Here is a 19,875-nt window from a genome sequence, read left to right as displayed (position 1 = left end):
CTAAATCTGAAATTAGTGTCCTGATAGATCAAGGCCACACCTGATCCCTTCATCAGCTCTCGGCATCAACCACAGTAAACATGGAGTCAGAAAGCTGAGGAGAGAGCGGGTGAAGGCTCCATGTTGCTGTTGCCACAGATGCACATATTATCCAGACGTTTAAGGGCCTGTAGCCAACGTCCCTGGACGTGGCTGCAACAGGAACATTGATGACAAACTGAAGAGACAGATGAGATGATCGGCAAACGCACATCAACTTCCAGAGAGATTAGAGGTGAAGGTCAAGGTGCATCACTGTCGCAGCTCATCATCCGTCACTGGTTGAGCCGAAGTGGACTTAATGGGTGAGGAGAGTCCACCGTCCTTTGAAAAAAAAAAAAAGAAAAATGAAGCCACAAAGCCAAGAGAAAATGAGCCAAACGTGGGACTCAACGGGTGCAGAAATGCAGCAGTGAACATGGAGGAGCAGCTAATCTGTGCAGGCTGCAACGCTCACATCTAAACACCTGGGAACGTCTAGGAACAAACCCCAGGGCTGCTGAGGCCTGGTCTTATGTCTTACGTATGAGCCCTGATCTCAGGCTTCAATGGGAACTTCTCAGCTCTGACCACATGTTTAATAGGACTGAGACAGCTGGAGCAGTTGCCCATGAGGAGAGGGCCAGAATAGCTGTCATCCGTCTCCACAGCACCGCTTCCTGCCTCCTCATCAGCCTTTTCCACCTGGCCCTCCTCTCTCCACTTCACACCTTGGCTCTCCTCCTTTCTCCGTCTCCGCTGCTCCCATTTCTATTTCGGTGTACTGGTCGGTTGCTGGTTTCCCAGTGGGCAAGTGTACAGCATAGCCCAAATAGACCTGCTCCACATCTATAACCTTCATCATCTCACTCCCGCACTCACTCCTCTGAGTTGGTCGCGTGTTAAAGTAGCACACAGAGCTCGGCACCTTCACGTTTGGGCCTAAATCTGCGGTTTCAAAGGAGGCGCGAGGTTCAAAGACTACAAGGTGCCTGAGAACGAGTTGCAGTAGGTTTAACCTGCGTTGCTTTTAGTGGAGGAGGACACAAGTTGATTATATGTAGTTCTTAGCACACTGAAGCATGACATGCGAATATACAAACTCCACGGATATGTTGGATTTGAATCTTTACATCCTTTTCCGTGGCTCTAACTTGACATAAATGACACAGATGTGAGGAAACAGACGGTGCTTCTTCACCCTGTTGTTTCTCCTTTGTTTGTCCCTCATCTCTCCACTCCTTCCCCTTTTTTCCATCCTTTCTCCATCGCGCCCTCCCTCATGATCCCGCTAATTGCGTCCTCCAGTCGTGGCACCATGACCACGTTCCCTTCTGACGCAGTCTATTTAATCTCTGTCCCACAAGGGATCTCTCACATGAAGCCGCCGTCTCTTTAATAAGGACAATTTCTCCTGCTTTGCAACTTCTCCCCTCCTCTGTTCGTCTCCCCTCCGCCCGCCCTTCTCTCCTCCCCTAGTGACTAAGTAAAATGGAGAGAGGAGGCAGAAGCAGAGCGAGAGAATGAAATAGGCAGTGAAGGAGGGAGGGAGATGGTTCTCAGAGGACACATTATAAATGATACACAGCCATTTGCTCTATAAGTGAAAAAACACATCGTAGACACACACACACACACACACACACACACACACACACACGGGTGTTTCTCTGTGACCTTGGGCTGTGCGGTGACACACTGGTCAGTCTTGGACTGTAACCAGTAATAGGTGAACACTCACTCATCCACAGCGCCGACCGCCACACGTTCCAGTATAGAAAGCTGTGTGTGTTTACATATCTAAGCATTTTCCACTGGGACACATTGCGATAAGTTTTCAAAAGCTGTTTTAATGTACTGTAAGGGTTCGTTGCTGTACTGTATGTGTACAGCTAAATGTCAGTCAGTCAGACTTCAATGTTTATTTTAAAGATTATTTCTTTAAGCTGTGTGATTGTGGTGTGTGAAACCCCGAGACTGCAGCACATCAGCATCATGTATTGTGTAATATTGTGGCACTGTATTTCTTTTACCTGGTTGTGGATGACGCCGGGTCAATCTGCAGCACTAATCTGCTCAGTTTACCATTGTAAATCTATTTTGAAGCAGTGAAACCTTTCACCTGTTAAATCCCGGCTCTTGAGCGACTCTGCTGCAGAGACAGATGCAGAGCGTAGACATGCGCTGAGGCAGCTGCTCGACATGGCTGTCCCCAGAGAGCCCTGGCTGAATTAAGGACAGGTGCCAACAAACTGGAGCCTGCTGCTGACTCATGAGTTTACAGTAAGGCCTTGGCTGTGGGTCCACTTACATCACAGGTTGTGGTTGAGTTCATCTTCATGGGGGTGGATTGACGGTGCGTTAGCTTTCAGGTCAGAACCGGGGTCCGTCCTCCGGCACCCAGTGTTTCATAAACTGACTCACCCAAAGCGTCGCTGATGTCTGCACCCGGCCCCTCTCCATGAAAATCAAGTGAATCGGAGCTGGCTGCCGTGAGTGCGGCCAGCGAGGTGACGTGCGCGGATGCGCCTCGAGCCGCATACGCAGCGTCTCGGGCTGGAACGGGCTCGTTTCCCTGCTTGTCAGCGCTTTTCCCCGCTCTGACCTCTGTCCCCGCTCGGCTCCCGCTGTGGGGCAGAACAAGGGCGGTACCGCCGCTGCCAAAACAGCCGGGCAAACTTTCTTCTGAAGGGCAAATAGACAGATACCGTCTTGGACCGGAGCCAGCGCTGCCTTGCTCAAGGGCCCAGATCAGTTATTTGTCAGCTTCGACTTTATGCATATTGTAGAGGAGGAAAATCCATGACAACAGCAAGAAAACGGGAGCAGAAACATGGGTACAGTCTTGTGCACACCTTACTGTATGTGTTAATCCTTTGATGCCTTGCCCATTGGCATTTTTAAACAGAACCTAGGCCTGTTTAGCTCAGGGGAACAGGGGTGATACAATAGATAGTCACACTTACACATAGGTACTGGATCAGTATCTGTCAGTGCAGTTTAAATAACCAATAATAATAATATATATAGGACAGTACAATAATAATCAAATATGAGCTTTACATTATAGCAGGAGAAAAATATCTATCTGTTCATGATTAAAGAAATATTTTACAATTTGTTTCAGTGTTTTTAAACCTCTGCATCGTTGTGCACTATTGTGTACTTTTACTTTGCACCACTGAAACCTGTACAAATCCTTGTTGTATACTGAAGCATTATTATTATGCATGAAAGTCCAGGAATGCGTGGAATAATGGTGTCGACCCTTCTGGACCCTTTGGCTTATCAGGCCACAGTTCTAAAACCAACAGGCCCATTTGAATCAGGCTGCTTTGCTTCACATTGTAACTTCTGTACCATCAGTGATTATTACTATTAAAATATTTGAAATAATAATAGTTTTCAATGCATGAAGAACGTGCAGTATAATATAGTATAGATTAATAGTATAATATTTTTTACTGTGCAGTTTTGTGCACAAAGCAATATTACACAATTGTTCATTTGTATTATGGTTATTAGTTTCTGTTAAAGCAAATGCTGCTGGAATGAGTGTATTCTCCCTGCAGGTAAAAGCAGACAGACAAACAAGGGCCACATTAGAGTGTGTAGATTTCCCTTACCTGTCATGACTATTTCATGACTGCCTCTGTTAGTTTGAATTTTAATAGCTGTCCCTATTGTGTCCGGAGCTTATCTGAGCCCCTGGGCGAAACCAGAGACTGACACCCAGATGGGAGACAGCAGATAGACCACTGTCACTCTGCCTTTCAGTGTCTTGGACCTGGACGCTCTCTCTTTTCACCCTCGAGCAGTGAAGGGTGGCTGAGCGGAGGACGGGCGCTTCTTTATTTGTGGGAACATGAAAGTAAACCGGCTCCTAAACGTAACAGAATTAAAATAAACTGATGATTCAAAATGCTCCCATGGAGTCTGTCTGCAGTCTGGCGCCCATGTACCTGCACCCCGTTAATTAATAACTGTGTGTGTGTGTGTGTGTGTGTGTGTGTGTGTGTGTGTGTGTGTGTGTGTGTGTGTGTGTGTGTGTGTGTGTGTGTGTGTGTGTGTGTGTGTGTGTGTGTGTGTGTGTGTGTGTGTGTGTGTGTGTGTGTGTGTGTGTGTGTGTGTGTGTGTGTGTAAAAGATGGATCGCAAACGATGGAGGACGCCTGGACAGACTGATTGTTTGATCGAAGGAATGGTCGAGCAGTTTGGAATTACAGGATGAAGTTACCGACCCCATTACACTCTGCCCCCAGTTGTGTCTCCGACACGGTCGCACACTGTTGCTGCCTCTTTTGTTACACACTGACACACGCGCGCGCTCGTGCCTCTCTACACACACCGAGGCGGTAAACAGATGTCTCATTGATGTTGTGTCCGTGTCTCGAGCCGCGGGGCCAGCTACCATTACTCAGATGGTCAGACAGAGCATTCAATAAGAGACCGAGGGCCGTAGTTTCGAGTTTATATGTCCACAGCTTGTACTTACAGTAGTTTATATATTACCCTTCATATTTTTTTTGCAGACCCTTCAAATGCAGATGTTTAGAAAGAGCCCTTATGTACTTCAGCTTTGACCCAACATATTATCTTTCAATGTCACAGTCTGCAGAACGTCAGGGGGTTGGAAATGTTTTTTTGTACAGTACAGCATGCAAGTAACTTTACAAAGTCAGCAGAAATCTGCAACAAGTATCGCCATAGAAACATGGGAGCTTTAGTATTATAGAATAAAATTGAAATCTTTATTTAGTTGTTCTAATACACATTTCCTCCTGACATTTATGCCACCGCGTTCTGCAAACTACTGATACTAAGTTTTTGTGTGTGTGTGTGTGTGTGTGTGTCTGTGTGTGCCTGAGCTGTGAGCTGTGTTCTCTCACTCCACTCTGCCATCTCTCGCATGAGTCAGACTCATGGAGCACAGTGCCTGACAGCAAAACTCACCCACTTGTACAGCTGCCCCCACAGACTCACATACTCTCACACACACTTGCATATTTTATTTTCAGCATCTCAACATACATTTCATTTGAGTTGTTGGATAGCTGCTGAGAACTGCACCGTGTCCTGAGCCTCTTCATAGAAAACACAAATGAGGTTTCATGAACAGATGCGTGTGTTATGTTCTAGATGTGTCCTGTTACTTACAGTTGTTGCCACGTTTGGATAGTGGGAGAGCAAATACTCACGTTCTCAGCCCTGACGGAACCAGAGCGGATGTAAATGCAGAAGCTGAGGCGCTCGTGTCCCGCTGTTTTTAAATGCCTGAGATTCAAAGATCAGCAAAACATCCAGCTCTGTTGTGTCTAAGTAAGAAAACAGGCTGACTGCGCTTAATTGTGTCTTCATTTGGCGGTGGCTTCAAACACTGAAGAACAGTTTAATTCATCGCCTCAGAAAGAGAACTTGAATTAAATATGCGTTGAATGTTGCCCCTGTCCTTTCCCTCTCTCTAACATAACAATGCATCATATGAGGTAGATCTTCTCTCCACCACCGCGTCTTCGTAGGCGCAGTAACAAAGCTGTCCTCCGTCACGCCATAAACGCTTTCATTAACATCGAGGTCATTCTCAAGGACACTGTGACACATTTTTCTGTCACTCCATCTGCTAATAAGAGCAGGATAATTATCCACCTTTTAGCCGCTGATGGGTTATTATTCATAGTTACTCTACATCCAGCCTACTCTCATTCCCGGTGCCGCTCCCCGTCGCTCGCTCTCTTTCTGTTCTCACTCTCTGGTGCTCTGTGAGTCACACTTCAACCTCTCTCTTTCTTTCTCTCTCTCTCTCTCTCTCTCTCTCTTTCTCTCTCTCTCTCTCTCTCTCTCTCTCTCTCCTTCTCTCTCTCTCTCATCTCTCTCGATCCTCTCACACTCTCTCCTCCTCTACATCTCTCTCTCTCCTCTTCTCCTCGCTCTCTCGACTCTCACTCTCTCTCTCCTCCTCGTCAGTCAATCTCTCTACATCCATCCTCTCGTCCTCCTCTCGTCTCTCTCTCTCTCTCTCTCTCTTCTTAAAATGGTGAGAGCTGAGAATACATGCCGAAATTACTAATTTGCTGCTGGGAAAAAAAAGGCATCAATATTTTGTGCGGGTATGATGTTGATTATCGTTGTAGAGCCCTGTTGCCATGGTGACTTGTTTTGGACACTGTGGCACAAAGTAATATGAAAAGGAGGAAAAAAAAAAGTTCAGACAGACGGACATGAATACATAACACTGCATAATGAAATGTATGGATGCCCAAACTAGACTATCTCCACATCATCTTGCTGAATACAATATGTATTTGTTTATTAATGAACGGTGTTTGATGGCTGTTTTGCTATAACGCCTTTATTTTACAAGGACATTTAGAGGTCATCACATTTTTTCATTTTTTGTCGACTCGATTGTGCTCGAACACGCCTGTGTACACACACACATACACACAAACACACCTGCATATATGCTCTGGTGCATAAAAGACGCACACACATCACATATCCACACATTCTCCAAGGTTCAGAGTCACGGGTATTTCCACTGAACGAGTGGGATGCATAGTGTTTCCATGGTGATCTATTTTTAGCCACTGACAAAAAAGGGCCAACTGTTAAAATATGCCATCATGTTCCCTCTGACTGAAAAAAAATCCCATTTCCTCTCATGCAGAAAGGAGGCGTAAAGTTTTTTTTATCCTTTTTTTTTTTTTTTTCGAGTCCCTCTCTGTCTCGTCTATTTGGAAACAGGATGCAAGGCAGGTACCGTTAGTCAAAGCGATTTGAATCCCAGATCCTGCTGATTTTGACAGTTTGTCGCATTACCAGCTATGAGTTATAGACGAAGAATAGAGAAGAGATTTTAATCTTCCGATGCTCTGTGAATCTTCAGTGTACATAAAATCAGTAATTTAGTATCAGTTCTATACTGTACTGTATATCTTCTTATATGAATTCAACTACTTGCTACATACATGAAACATATGACTGATGTTTCATCATATCATTCAATGGTCTAGAGATGCTCTTTAAAGATACATTTTGTTCATTAAACTGCGGAAACACAGGAAAAACTGTTGAGTCATTTTTCGTGGTAACTAAACCGAAAATCAAACGTCTTCTCACAGGTGTCAAACGCTGTAACAGCTTTTCTAATGTGCACAAACGATGTGTTTTATTATGAAGAATGCCAGGTTAATTAGCGACCACTCAGTGGAAATGAATGAAACGCGCAGGAGTGATTCGATGGCACGCGTCCAATTTCATAAATATAATTAAAACACAGGACACATTGTCGCGCAGAAAGCGACTTCTCCAATCTGCTGAGTCACCTGATGCCTGCTGCTTTACTCCATTAGCAGATGATCTGAAAAGTCAATGCAGTCCATGGCTATTGATGGTGCATCACTATGACATAGCGTTGCTCTACTTCACTCCGATAGAAGGTGGAAAATGAGTGTTCTGTACTGAAATACATTTTACTGTCTATGAATATTTTAAATGTAGGGACCGTGTACAAGTGTTAACAACTGTAGTTGGGTTTTGCTCCGTGTTCTGCTTTTAGTCCTGAACTCACACGCAGACCACTTTGCAGTCGTTCCCGCTTCTCTCTGAGAATGTTGTGACTCATCTGTGCAACGCCACATTTTTCTGCCTTCTCACTGCCTCCTCCAAATCTCCTGCCAGAGCAGTTAGGTGGGCCGACGCTTTCTAGCCTACAATATTTCATAATCTGGTGGAGGAATCTGTTGCAGCGAGCAGCGGTCGCAATCAGGGATCCAGGAAGGAATGATGGTGTAGCAGAGGATTTTCCAGGAAGCGATGAGTATTTAATGATTAGGGAGATTGATTACAGCATAGATTACATCTCAAGGGCATTGAAGGAGGACACACTTAAAACATTTAACAAGGTTAAACGTCATTCTCAGCCGTCGCACAGACGAATACCCGTCACAAACAGTCGGCACTATCTTGTATTTCCAGCGGTTCTGCGCCGACGGACGTCCGTGTGATGAAACGCTGCCGTCGGTTTGCACGCGAAGCAAAAATCACAGAAGGGTTCAACGCGAGCCTATGCACTGCACTGTGCATTCATCTGCGCCTGTGCATATGTGTCCAACCGAGTGGAACCGGCTAAGCGCTCATTATATGAGCACCGGCTTTACGGCGCGATGGCGCAGGCAGCCGTGTGTGTGTGTGTGTGTGTGTGTGTGTGTGTGTGTGTGTGTGTGTGTGTGTGTGTGTGTGTGTGTGTGTGTGTGTGTGTGTGTGTGTGTGTGTGTGTGTGTGTGTTGCAGCGGGGTGCTGTGAGATCAGTGTGAGAGCATGCTAGGTTCTCTCGCAGAGACAATTAAAAGAGAATAGATAATGAGGCTATTTATAGCCGGATCTATTTGTAACCAGGGCATTCTCCTACGCAGGAGCTGGGCTCTTTTTTTCTCCTTCCTGCCTCCCGTCCCTCTGTTCTCTCCTCCCGTTCTCCCCGTCAGCCGGGTGCAGCTGATGCGTTCGCTCTCTGGCGTCAGGTGTGGGCCGCTACGTGCCGCCGCTGCTAATAAGTCATCTGGCGGTCGCTGTGCGCTCGGATGGGAAGCGGTGTCATGCGAGTGGCAGTGTTATCAGGTGCGATCCGGGGCCGCTCCTGGGAGACCCAGTGACGCACCATGCATGACATAATGCTGTGGTAATGTCTGTGGTTGTCTGGGAGAGAGAGAGAGAGACAGAGACGGCGAATGCACACTGTGCTGGTGTGTGTATGTGTGTGTGCTCAGCAACCAGATAATGGGACAGCAGCTATATCAAGCAGCTGTTTGAACACACAACGTTGCATTTACTGTACAGCAGTGCACTGAATGCTGCCTTCATCATTTGGTGAAGGTTGCTCACAACCGATGCAGATTCTCACTGTGATATAAGTGCTTTAATAGCAAAAATGCAAATGAAGGTAATGTAAGAATTTAATGCAACCCCAGTAATTTTGTATCATACCATGTTATAATTGGATTAATTATGGTTGATGTTTTACAAACTACATGCTGAATTAGGTCATGAGAAATAAAAGTAACCTTAAATAAATGTCTGTCATTTTTAACATGATGTGAACACAATGCACTAAATCGACTACATTTAAAAGGTTAAAGACTGCAGTGGCACACACACAAATCTCCCTTTGCTACTGTCATGCGTGTATTACGTTGTACTGCTGCTCTTGCTAATGCCCCCACACGCTATTCACGTAGCTTAAGAACACGTTTTTGGACAGTGTTCTAAAATAAACTGTGCCTCAAGTCGGTGTGAAGTTCTTCAAATAAAAGAGCAAAAGATATTTATGCTCGGCAGTTGATTTCGTATGAGGAGGTGGATGAGGTCGAAGCGCGGGGCCCTCGGAATTATATAAGGAACTCAGAGCTGTGGCCCACATGAGTCAAACTGGCAATTAGAGATGGTTTGTGTGTATTGTAACTCGGAGAGAAGGAGGAAAATAACAGAAGCAAGAAAAAACTATTTCATGAAGTTCACATCAAAAAGTATTGACTATTCACTGTATAAAACTGTTCATTGACCCCCTGCTGTTAATTTCTACACGGGTGCGCTGGTAACTCTTATTTGTTCCCAGGTCTTGCCGGCGTCCAAACCGACCTGGACAAGAGAAAAGAAATATTTGGGAAAAACCTGATACCTCCAAAGAAGCCAAAAACCTTCCTGCAGCTGGTTTGGGAGGCCCTGCAAGATGTCACCCTCATCATCCTGGAGATCGCTGCCCTCATCTCCCTGGGTCTCTCCTTCTACCATCCTCCCGGAGAGAGCGGCGGAGAGTGTGAGTAAAAGCAGCCCCCGCTCTAGCTTTTACACCCACTGATACCGCTGCGTCCGACATCAGTAGCTGTCGCTGGCACGCGCACTTTTTAATTGGCGAGGTAGGTCACAGTTTGTTTGGAAACCTCAAGAGGTCAGTGAAAGCCATCGAGCTAAGGGTTAACTGTGTGTGTGTGTGTGTGTGTGTGTGTGTGTGTGTGTGTGTGTGTGTGTGTGTGTGTGTGTGTGTGTGTGTGTGTGTGTGTGTGTGTGTGTGTGTGTGTGTGTGTGTGTGTGTGTGTGTGTGTGTGTGTGTGTGTGTGTGTGTGTGTGTGTGTGTGTGCGCGCGCGCGCGCGCGCGTGTGTGCGCGCGTGCGCGCGTACAGGCGCGTTATGGATGTGTTAAATGTGGGCATGAAAGGTACCAGGAAGGTTAATGAAGTGTTGAGTAGAGAAATAACCTTGAGCTCCCAGTGCCCATACATCAGCCCTGTGAGCTGTGTAACAGGAAATGAAGACAGAGACCCTAACGAGGTGCTGAGTCAGCAGCATCAGTCATCGCTCGCAGCGTTATCACAGTAATGGAATTCAGCCATCCTGCCAAAGAGGCCGCTCGTCATTATAAGGGCTGAAAAGGCTCTTCGGGGATAGAAATACCAGAGAATGATCAGAAATTAGTGTAGGATACTCTAAAAGGATTGCGTCAATTTCTAAGGTGTTTTCCCTTTACATGTATACTGTACATACCTTACGTTACCCTTTCTGTACCCTGCCTCCAATTAGAACAAGTAACTTCCACATTCTGTGATTATTTTGTGTTTTAGTCCTAGATTAACAATTATTTTTATTGTTTCTAATGTGGACACATGCACTTCACTTGACGTTGACTACCTCGTCCTCTGAGCTCATTTCTAAAATCTGCATCGCACTAGCCATTAGCTTCAGTGGAGGAAGTAGAGGAGGTTGTACTTCATAAATAGACTTGCTGAGTTCATTGAAAGTCTGAGCTGAGGTCGGAGAGGCCCTGCCCTGTGTGGCATCGCACTCCAGCTTCCAGCTGCACATCTTCACCTCTAGCCGTGCAACTGGCCCCTTTAAATATGTTCACAGCTTTCCATACTGTCCATTTCTGAGTACAATGGCACATAGAAGGGCAGAAGTACCGCAGACAAAGGATCTGATATCAGGATCTTATGAACCTTCACAGTAACACTCTAGCGCCGTAGCGTTTATGAATTAGATAACTGAATAAGATAACTATGGTTTAAAATCTCTGTGCTAAAGATGTGATGATTACATTAATATGAGCCAAATGTATTTATGATGTGCAGTGCAGCCAGGATTAGACAAGTCTTCAGCGCAACAGGACGTCCAGCTTGCTTCCTGGTCTGTGGTTAGTACAGTAAGACCTTTCTATAATATAAGGTCTGCGCTGGTTCCTGTGTGAGCTGCAGGCACTTCATGGTCAAAGACAAATCTCACCTGTCTTCTGAAGTCAGCCGAGCACAATTGCAGATTCCTAGTGAATTAGATGAGGAAGCAGCGGGAGAACTCATTCTTAAAGACACTAAGTCCATAAACATCATTATGTATAAGTATCAGCTTTGATTAACCCGGTACAGGTCTCATTTCCAGTATTGTAACTGCACACGTCGCTTGCAAATGTACAGTCTGACGGTCTCTGTGTAAATGCCCCCCCCCCCGTCTGTCGCTGCTCCCGAACCCCAGCCTGCGGCTCGGCGGCCGGCGGCGTGGAAGACGAGGGCGAGGCGGACGCTGGTTGGATCGAGGGCGCCGCCATCCTGTTGTCTGTGGTGTGCGTGGTGCTGGTCACGGCCTTCAATGACTGGTCGAAGGAGAAGCAGTTTCGCGGGCTGCAGAGCCGGATCGAACAGGAGCAGAAATTCCAGGTGGTGCGCGGCAGCCAGGTCATCCAGCTGCCTGTGGCTGACATAGTGGTGGGGGACATCGCACAGGTCAAATACGGTAGGTGGGAGGGAAGGGGGAAAGGCTCTGTTCGCACAAATCCCCTCCTGCTTCTGAAACATGACTTTGATTCACAGTGGCTAAACTTTCCAGCAGGATAAGTTTGCTCTTTGAGTCAACTGGCTCCTCAGTTGTTCCTTTTTAAAGTAATTTCCACGGTTCAGTAGCTGGAAATAGACGTCCACCTCATTTCCAGAAGGGGATTAAAGTTATGAAGTCCACCCCAAGCAATTAAATATATTAAAGCTACAGTTGAGCAATTAATTAAGTACATACAGGCCTACACAATGAGCAAGACACACACTCTCCAAATTCCACCATCACTATAAATATGCCACGCTGCCGCATCCTTCCTCTCAAATGTCTAATGGACTTGGAGTTTGCTGTGATTTCTGTCTATAACATCCAGTCGTGTGCGACTCTGCCACAGGGGACCTGCTTCCTGCTGACGGCGTGTTGATCCAGGGCAACGACCTGAAGATCGACGAGTCGTCGCTGACTGGAGAGTCGGACCACGTCAAGAAGTCTGCGGATAAAGACCCCATGCTCTTGTCTGGTGTGTTGCCCTGTGTGGACGGATGGGTGTACCGTGTTCTGTACAGTGGGTCCCAGTCATGGAGGCAGAGACGGGAGAGCGAGACAAAATGCGCGTTTCATTCCTTGCGATTTCGTGAAACGTTGCTGAATAATTCAGTGCAGGAGAATGTCGGATCCATGCATGCTGTAAAATGTGGGCTTTTACTTTGGAAATATGTGATTGTATATTTGTCAAGACGGTTGTTAATATGAGCACAGCGGAATATTACGACCTCCTGGAAGACATTTGTATTGGTTATTGGTTTAGTCTTAGTCCTGTGGGTACTTAATGAAACGGTGTGCATTTTAATTATCCTCACGCTCATTCACATCGACTCATAATGAATTATGCAAAAGGCAATATGTTTGGGCGCGTATTGTACACACATGCATAGCTATGGCAAACTATTCCTGACCTGCTTCCTGCCACAGGGACCCACGTGATGGAGGGGTCCGGGCGTATGGTGGTGACTGCTGTTGGCGTCAACTCTCAGACTGGGATTATCTTCACGCTGCTGGGAGCCGGCACGGAGGAGGAGGAGAAGAAAGAAAAGAAAGGTAACGTTATGTCACCCATGCGTCTTTTATATAAAATATCACAGGACTTTTCTGCAGTTGGCTGCTTCACAAGTACTGAGGTAATTTGTTTTTTTTTTTGTCAGTGTTGCCCAGCAACATACCCTGAAACACTTATGTCATTTCATTACCTTATGTGCTGAAAATGCAAGCGCGTGTGCTCATTGCGTAATGTTAGTGTTGTTACCAGTCCTTGTAATCAGAGGGGTTGTGAACACTAAGCTCACAAATGGACAAATGTCCTTTTGGCTGCACGTTACTGTACATGTAAGTGTTTGTATCCTAAACTGGCAGAGCGCTGTGTAAATACTGTATGACATACTGTAAGCAGTGGTGGCACTTTTGTGAGCTGTAGTTTCCAGCTGCTGTGGGTGCAGGTGCATTATTGTCCTTACTCTCTTATCGTTCCAAATTCGCCTCGAAGGAGGGGCAGTAGAAGACGGACACCAGAACACAGGTAGAGTATCACCTTTCTCTGACCCCCTGGGAGTGGTCCCTGATCCCTGTGACCTTTAACCCCTAATGATCCCCAACGAACCGCTGTTGCCCCCCCCCCCCCGTTTGCGTAGCCTGTGGCCTCAGCTCCGGTTTAGTTCCTCACTTAAAAAGAGAAGCCTCGTTGTCACAACACTGCATCTTTTTAAGTGCTGACAGATGACACATTTCACAGAGCATAATTCTCTCCCCCTGTAACAGGCACTGCACTCATCCAACTAACTAGCCAGCATTCATCAGCCCGTTCCATAAACACGCTGAATGCTATGATTACAGAACGCCTGCCACACTCGTCTCATTGCCGCGCTGCAGAACAATGCCACGAGAGCGAGAGGTTTGCAGTCGTACCAGCAGCAGTGGGCAGAGGAAAATGCTTAGCGTTTGTAGATTAGCGTTACTCGCATTAGGCAACGCGGCCAACAGGAAGCTTTACTGTATGTTGAGCGTTTATGTTCAGATATCTGTTCCCTGGCGTGTGTGGATCTGGGCCTTGTATTTAATTAACAGTCTGACCCTAGGTTAAAAGCAATATTCGAATCAACTTATGATTCTGTGACACTCTAAAATATTACACGAAAACCATGATTGTAAATGCAGTCACCAATATACAAATGCAATAAGATTACAGTGCATAGAGCATATGACGTATTTTAACCATAGGTGTAACTTTTTTGATAGATTTTGTTTTCCAAACTTTGTTCAGGTTTTTGTGTTTCATGTTTGTCCAGTTATGTACTTTGTAGACGTTTCTAAACTTTTGCTTCTGCTAGTTTTTGACAGATATAAATATTAAATGAGTCCATGTATGGCCCCAATCCTCCACAGACAGTGTATTGTCACATGCAGCGTGCATATGCTGAATCTCCTAATTGTGCTATAACCATGTTATTTCTGTTCATTGTCTCGTGTACGAATATGTGTGTGTGTGTGTGTGTATTTGTGTGTGTGTGTGTGTGTGTGTGTGTGTGTGTGTGTGTGCGGGCACGCGTGTGTGTTTTTGTTCATTCGTGTTCGGCCCTCATTGTTACTGGCTAGACTGCTCCCATGCCCCTATCCACCCCATCGCAACAATAGCCACGGATGGGGCTGCAGGCATTAATGCCCCTGGCAGTGCCAGCCTAATTAATGGTAGGTTGACAAAACCTCTGATCTCTGACCTGTTTCCGTCGTGACTTCTGACTCTTTCTACTTCACCAACCTCCAGCTGTCTCCTACCATGGATGCTCACCCTCTGCTCTTCTTCCCATTCTCTCCATCGTGTTGGACCCCTCTGTATCCATGCTGTCAGTGCATGTCCTCATTAGTTCAGAGACTAGTCGTTTGTTCCTGTTCCTTCCCTTTATACTTTTGTTTATCCTTTAGTTCTTCCGTTTCTGGAAAGGTTCCTAATGACTTCACAACTGTAGACATGTCCCTCATTAGGTCTGTGGTGCTACAGTAAGTATTATATATGAATATGTAAAGGACTCATTGTGAGGGGTGGTTCCAGGTCTCTGCTCTACTGTATAGTTTTCTCTTGCGTCCTCTGAGATTCCTGGAAAGTGTGGAAATCAGTGTTAACTTAACAAAGGCTTGTTGCATTCATTGCTGCGCTGGGTTTTGCCTTCACCTCCCCAGAGAGCAGCTCCAAAGTGTTTCCACTCAAGGCAGAAGGGCTATGATTTGGACTCGAATAGTGACCTTGAGCTGTTAAGTAACTATTCACCAACGTGGGTGAAACGAGACCTTGTGTCTCCAGATATGTGAGGAAAAAATCTCATCTCACAGCTTTATGTGAGTAATTCCGCTCATTTAAAGCATAAACAAGACTCAGTCATTGAGACAAACATCCAGGGCCTGTACCTCGATAATTATAGCCTGGCAAAATAATGGGATCAAGGTCTGCAGTATGTGATTTCTTAATTATAATATCTTATTTTGTAAACATGGTGTCTCCAGTGCTCCGCAGCCGTCTGATTGTGTGATACTGTAGGTGTACTTCTGCAAAGGCTCCCGGCGCTTTGTTAGACTAAAAGCGTGGCAATTATGTAATTTAAAATAATCTTGTAGACTGAAATGCACATTTCATTTAAGTTCACGTCTTGTGTAAGCTGTATACAGCAACATAACAAATTCACTGTCCCTGAACTTAGATTTCGATTTTCCTCCAGTTGTTCTTATGTAACTTGGCCATGTGGGAAGCTTTTCCTTCAGGCTCTCTGTCTCTCTGTCTCTCTCTCTCTCTCTCTCTCCCCCCCCCTCTGAATTTTCATCTCCAGTCTGCTTTCCATCCCTGAGTGTGATCTTGCATGTGCTTTCTGAAAATTTTCTCTCTCGCATGCCGTCTCTCGTTTGTGTGTGGTGTGTGTTTGTCATGTTCTCTCCCTCGCTGTCAGCATTCGATGCCAACGCTGTTTCTACTGTATGTCACGATTTCATAGCCCATACCATTGACTGGAATTGTTTACAATGTGTCTGGAATTAAAAAAAAAAGTCCTTGTGCTCATTCAGAACATAAAAATGTAGCCAAATGCTGCAGGTTTTTATTGCTAAAGATAATATTATGTCACACACAATATACTAGAAAGCCCTATTAAGCATGTTAATTATTGTTTATGCAGTAACATCAAATCGATTAAAACCTAATGTCCTCCCACTTCATTATGAGGAAACCCTTACACCACAGTATGTCTCTAATTAGTGATGGGATAACTCTCAATTAAACGTAGTTTTATTAACCCTTGTACGGTCGATGTAGCTGCCAGTTACATCATATCACTTACACATCACAAGCCTTTCTATGTGACTGTCATGGAGACGTTGTATTAAAGTCATTCTCCTGTCTCCCTGTTTGTAATTCTTGGTTTTCACTGTGTGTGTTGTCTCTGTGGTAAAACTTTGTTGACTTGTCTGCCTTGGTTATTTTTGTTGTTATTGTCTTGTATGTCTCCATCATAGGTAAAATGCAAGATGGCAATATGGAGAGCAACCAGATTAAAGGTAACCAACCCATCTCTTCCACTCTCTCTCCTCTGCTTCATCCCCGTCCAGCTCTCCCTCCCCTTTCTTCTCTTTTCCTTTCTGTGGTGTGTAGCGTAAGCTCTGGGTCAAATGCAGGCGGAACATTCCCAACCTGTGTTGTTCTAAATAACTAATCCTGAGCTGATTCTGTTGGACCACAGGCCATTGTCAGTCTGTTGTTTATTAAGCGGGTCTCCAATATTTTAAGTGTTACATAATTAAGTTGATACCCAATTTGACCCAGGTTTTACCTGCAGTCATGTTAGGTTAGGAAATCCCTCCTTCTCAGTCCGTCTGGTTCAGTTGTTTTGTCCCTGGTCTGTTGTTCTCTTCTTTGGTTTTTGTTGTACTGTTGACTTGTCTTGTTCTCTATTGGAGGACAGCAGTCTGCAACCTCAGCAGACTTTCATTTTTCACCAGTACAACCCAGAACTGTCCTTTAGTAATGCCCAACACTGTGGTTTCTCCTTTCAGCTGTGTCATGAAATCATCTAAATTAGACTTTGAGATTAAATGGATACTATGACATTTTCTGTGGTGTTTTTAGAGTTATTAATTATTTATTAATTTCTTCTTCTTCTTCTTTTAATTTAAATAATGTCGATCCTTCCTTCTGAGATGATGTCATCAAAAACTGTATCTTTCTGTTTCTGATGGTCTGTAACAAAGAGGGAAGCGCTATATGCAGTGCAGAACATTAACATTTAAATTAAAATGTAAAAAATAGGGCTGTGACTTGTTTTGTATTAAACAGCTTATTCATTACAGACACATTTTCCTAGAACAGCTAATCATCTCCACTCATGTCTTACCAGCAGCCAACTGAGGATGATGAAGATGCCCTGCTACTGTACAACATAGATTGCGCACTTTTTGTTTGGAGGGATCAAAAACTAAAACTATGACATATCTAAAACAGTTACTTTCATCACATCAAGCACAGACTTTGTGTTGATTAGAGAACTGGGCTTGGGCGATTCTTTGTGTAATGGGCCGCAGTAGCAGAGACACTGGTGATTATGAAGGGGAGACAGCTTGAGGACCCGGTTTTAATGCCACATCATATTTTACAAATTACCTTGTTTCCACAGTATAAACACACAGAAGATCAGATATGAGTTGCCTTCTAAATTAGAACAGCTCTGATATGTATGTAATGTGCAGTGTATAGATTCAGAAAATTATTTTTACCAGAGATTTTGACAAGTGGTAATGTATCAATGTTTATTATTATTTAAAATGCAAACACACCAAGAGGCTATGTGGTAATTGTGTTTTGTGTGTTAAGGTGTTGTATGAAATGTATCCAAACAGTTTGAGTGTTTGGAATTGAATTCATTGTCACTTTGACTGAAAGGAGACGTTTTAATAACCTGGAGTTTATGCTTTTATGTTTTTATTCTGTTGACAGGTTGTTTGTAGTGAAAATATAATTTCCACTGTTACTTTGTAGGTTCTCTGCCTAAAGGTTGGACTTTAGGGACGCTGCTGCATGTGTTTGTACATCACCCTGTGGTTAAAGCATATTTACGGCTTGACTTTGGTATAAGGACTGTTTGTACGTCTGCAGGGTTCTTACAGTGAAAACAGAACAGCTAAACAACTACAAATCAATGCAAACCTCTAGAAGGCTTGAGACTCTTAAAACCAATACTTTTTTTTTTTACTTTTTTTATATTGTGCTATATTTTCTCTTCATCTCTTCAAACTATTTTTGTTCATCGTATTTTTAATTTTATTTTTAATTTTTTTGTTTTTTGTGTGTTTGCTCTGCCACACTGTGTATAGGTTTTTCTCCTTCCTGGAAAAGCTTAGCTTTCTTCTAAATACCTTGAGAACAGCCTGTACCTTGGTTATTAGACCACTGAAGTAGACATGAATGAGTGAACAACTCAGTCCTTTTGATCCTACTAGTACGACAGATGTTAACAGTCCTTGCTCTGCTATGTACAGTGAAAGGTTATACATACCAATTACTGTAGTTCCTATTTGTGATGGGCAGACCTGTGATCTGTTCTGGGTTTAAATCTCACCTAAAGTCCTGAAGCTAGTGTAAAAAAAAAAAAAAAAACATTGTCTCTCGCTTCCTCCTAGTTTCCTCGCTCTCATTTACATTTCTAACCCTGCTGATGTCTGTTTTTGTGGTGTTTACAGTAAAGAAGCAAGACGGAGCAGCTGCCATGGAGATGCAGCCTCTGAAGAGCGCTGAAGGCGGAGAGACGGATGAGAAGGAGAGGAAGAAGGTGTCCGTTCCCAAGAAAGAGAAGTCTGTGCTGCAAGGGAAGCTGACCAAGCTGGCTGTCCAGATTGGCAAAGCAGGTAGAGCAGAGTGCTCATAGACCAGTCCATCACTCACTCAGTCAGGCAGCTACAGCAGGGCTACAAGGTCCTGAACCACAGACCTGTCCATCAGGACAAGGTGTTGCACCAATGAGCCTTTTAATTTTTCTAAATGATCAAGGTGAAGCCCCATTGTATTTAAATGACATATTATCTACATCAGTCATTTGTAATATAATGTGAAAGCAAGACATACAAAAAGGCTTAAAAGTTTTTTAACTAACTCGTGAGAGTCACACAACCTACAATGTCTGACATGAAACCAGCTGAAGGAAATGAAAGGTTCTAATTTTCAGAGAATCTTTAAAGAAGTCTCAGTTTCACAGAGAGTGGCTTCAGCCTGAGTGATAGAATGAGGACATGATGTCAGGACAATAGGAAACTTGGATGGATCAGCAGCAGGTAGATCATGCGGCGCTGGATATGCTTGGACTTTAAACCACCCTTTGACCAGCGTCACATGAGTTTGTGTGTTACTAAACTACCTCCAAATACAAAACTAGAACTGTGAGAAAACACTGATTACGGCTGCCGGGACGTGTCCCTTCTGTGCCTGCGCGTCATATTTGGCTCAGAGTCGCCCGTAGGTGAGTGTGGGTAGTTGTCAGTCTCTGACATAACCTGCTGTCTAAGACAAACTCCACCTTTTGCCTATGGAATCAGCTGCAGCCCCATTGTGACGCTTAGCAGGATAAGTTCTGTCAATCTTAAAGTATTTCAACAATACAAACATTATACATTACATTGCTTAAATGTCTTTATCTTTTTTGAACAGGACGCTTTGTTTCATCTGCTACACTGCAGACAGCATCTTTTCGTTCAGCTAATACCTTGTGTATGTTTTTTTTTTTTCTTTTCAGGTTTGCTGATGTCAGCGATCACAGTCATCATCCTGGTCCTGTACTTTGCCATTGACAACTTTGTGATGCAGAAGCACCCATGGATGCCGGAGTGCACTCCCATCTACATCCAGTACTTTGTCAAATTCTTCATCATCGGCGTGACCGTGTTGGTGGTGGCCGTGCCGGAGGGGCTGCCGCTGGCCGTCACCATCTCCCTGGCGTATTCTGTCAAGGTGAGCAGGTTCTTACACACT

General features: G+C 44.6%; 1 protein-coding gene across 15 annotated transcripts in view; it reads left to right on the top strand.

Annotated features, from left to right (window-relative positions):
* Positions 1-19,875, top strand: part of atp2b2 (ATPase plasma membrane Ca2+ transporting 2) — a 68,806-nt gene that overhangs the window by 28,973 nt on the left and 19,958 nt on the right. For 8 of the 15 annotated variants that reach the window (XM_055509130.1, XM_055509126.1, XM_055509129.1 and 5 more), the window contains 9 exons: positions 9,628-9,828; positions 11,535-11,792; positions 12,223-12,348; positions 12,801-12,926; positions 13,369-13,401; positions 14,475-14,567; positions 16,377-16,418; positions 18,594-18,758; positions 19,640-19,854. In XM_055509130.1, the coding sequence (XP_055365105.1) occupies positions 9,628-9,828; positions 11,535-11,792; positions 12,223-12,348; positions 12,801-12,926; positions 13,369-13,401; positions 14,475-14,567; positions 16,377-16,418; positions 18,594-18,758; positions 19,640-19,854 (1,259 nt within the window). The remainder of the gene's footprint in view (positions 1-9,627; positions 9,829-11,534; positions 11,793-12,222; positions 12,349-12,800; positions 12,927-13,368; positions 13,402-14,474; positions 14,568-16,376; positions 16,419-18,593; positions 18,759-19,639; positions 19,855-19,875) is intronic. The other 7 variants (XM_029149684.3, XM_055509137.1, XM_055509132.1 and 4 more) reach the window with 6 other exon arrangements.

This window comes from Betta splendens, chromosome 5, assembly GCF_900634795.4.
Source record: "Betta splendens chromosome 5, fBetSpl5.4, whole genome shotgun sequence".
NCBI classification, from domain to species: Eukaryota; Metazoa; Chordata; class Actinopteri; order Anabantiformes; family Osphronemidae; genus Betta; species Betta splendens.
Note: the sequence above shows the minus strand (reverse complement) of the source record. Positions and strands in the feature narration are given on the sequence as shown.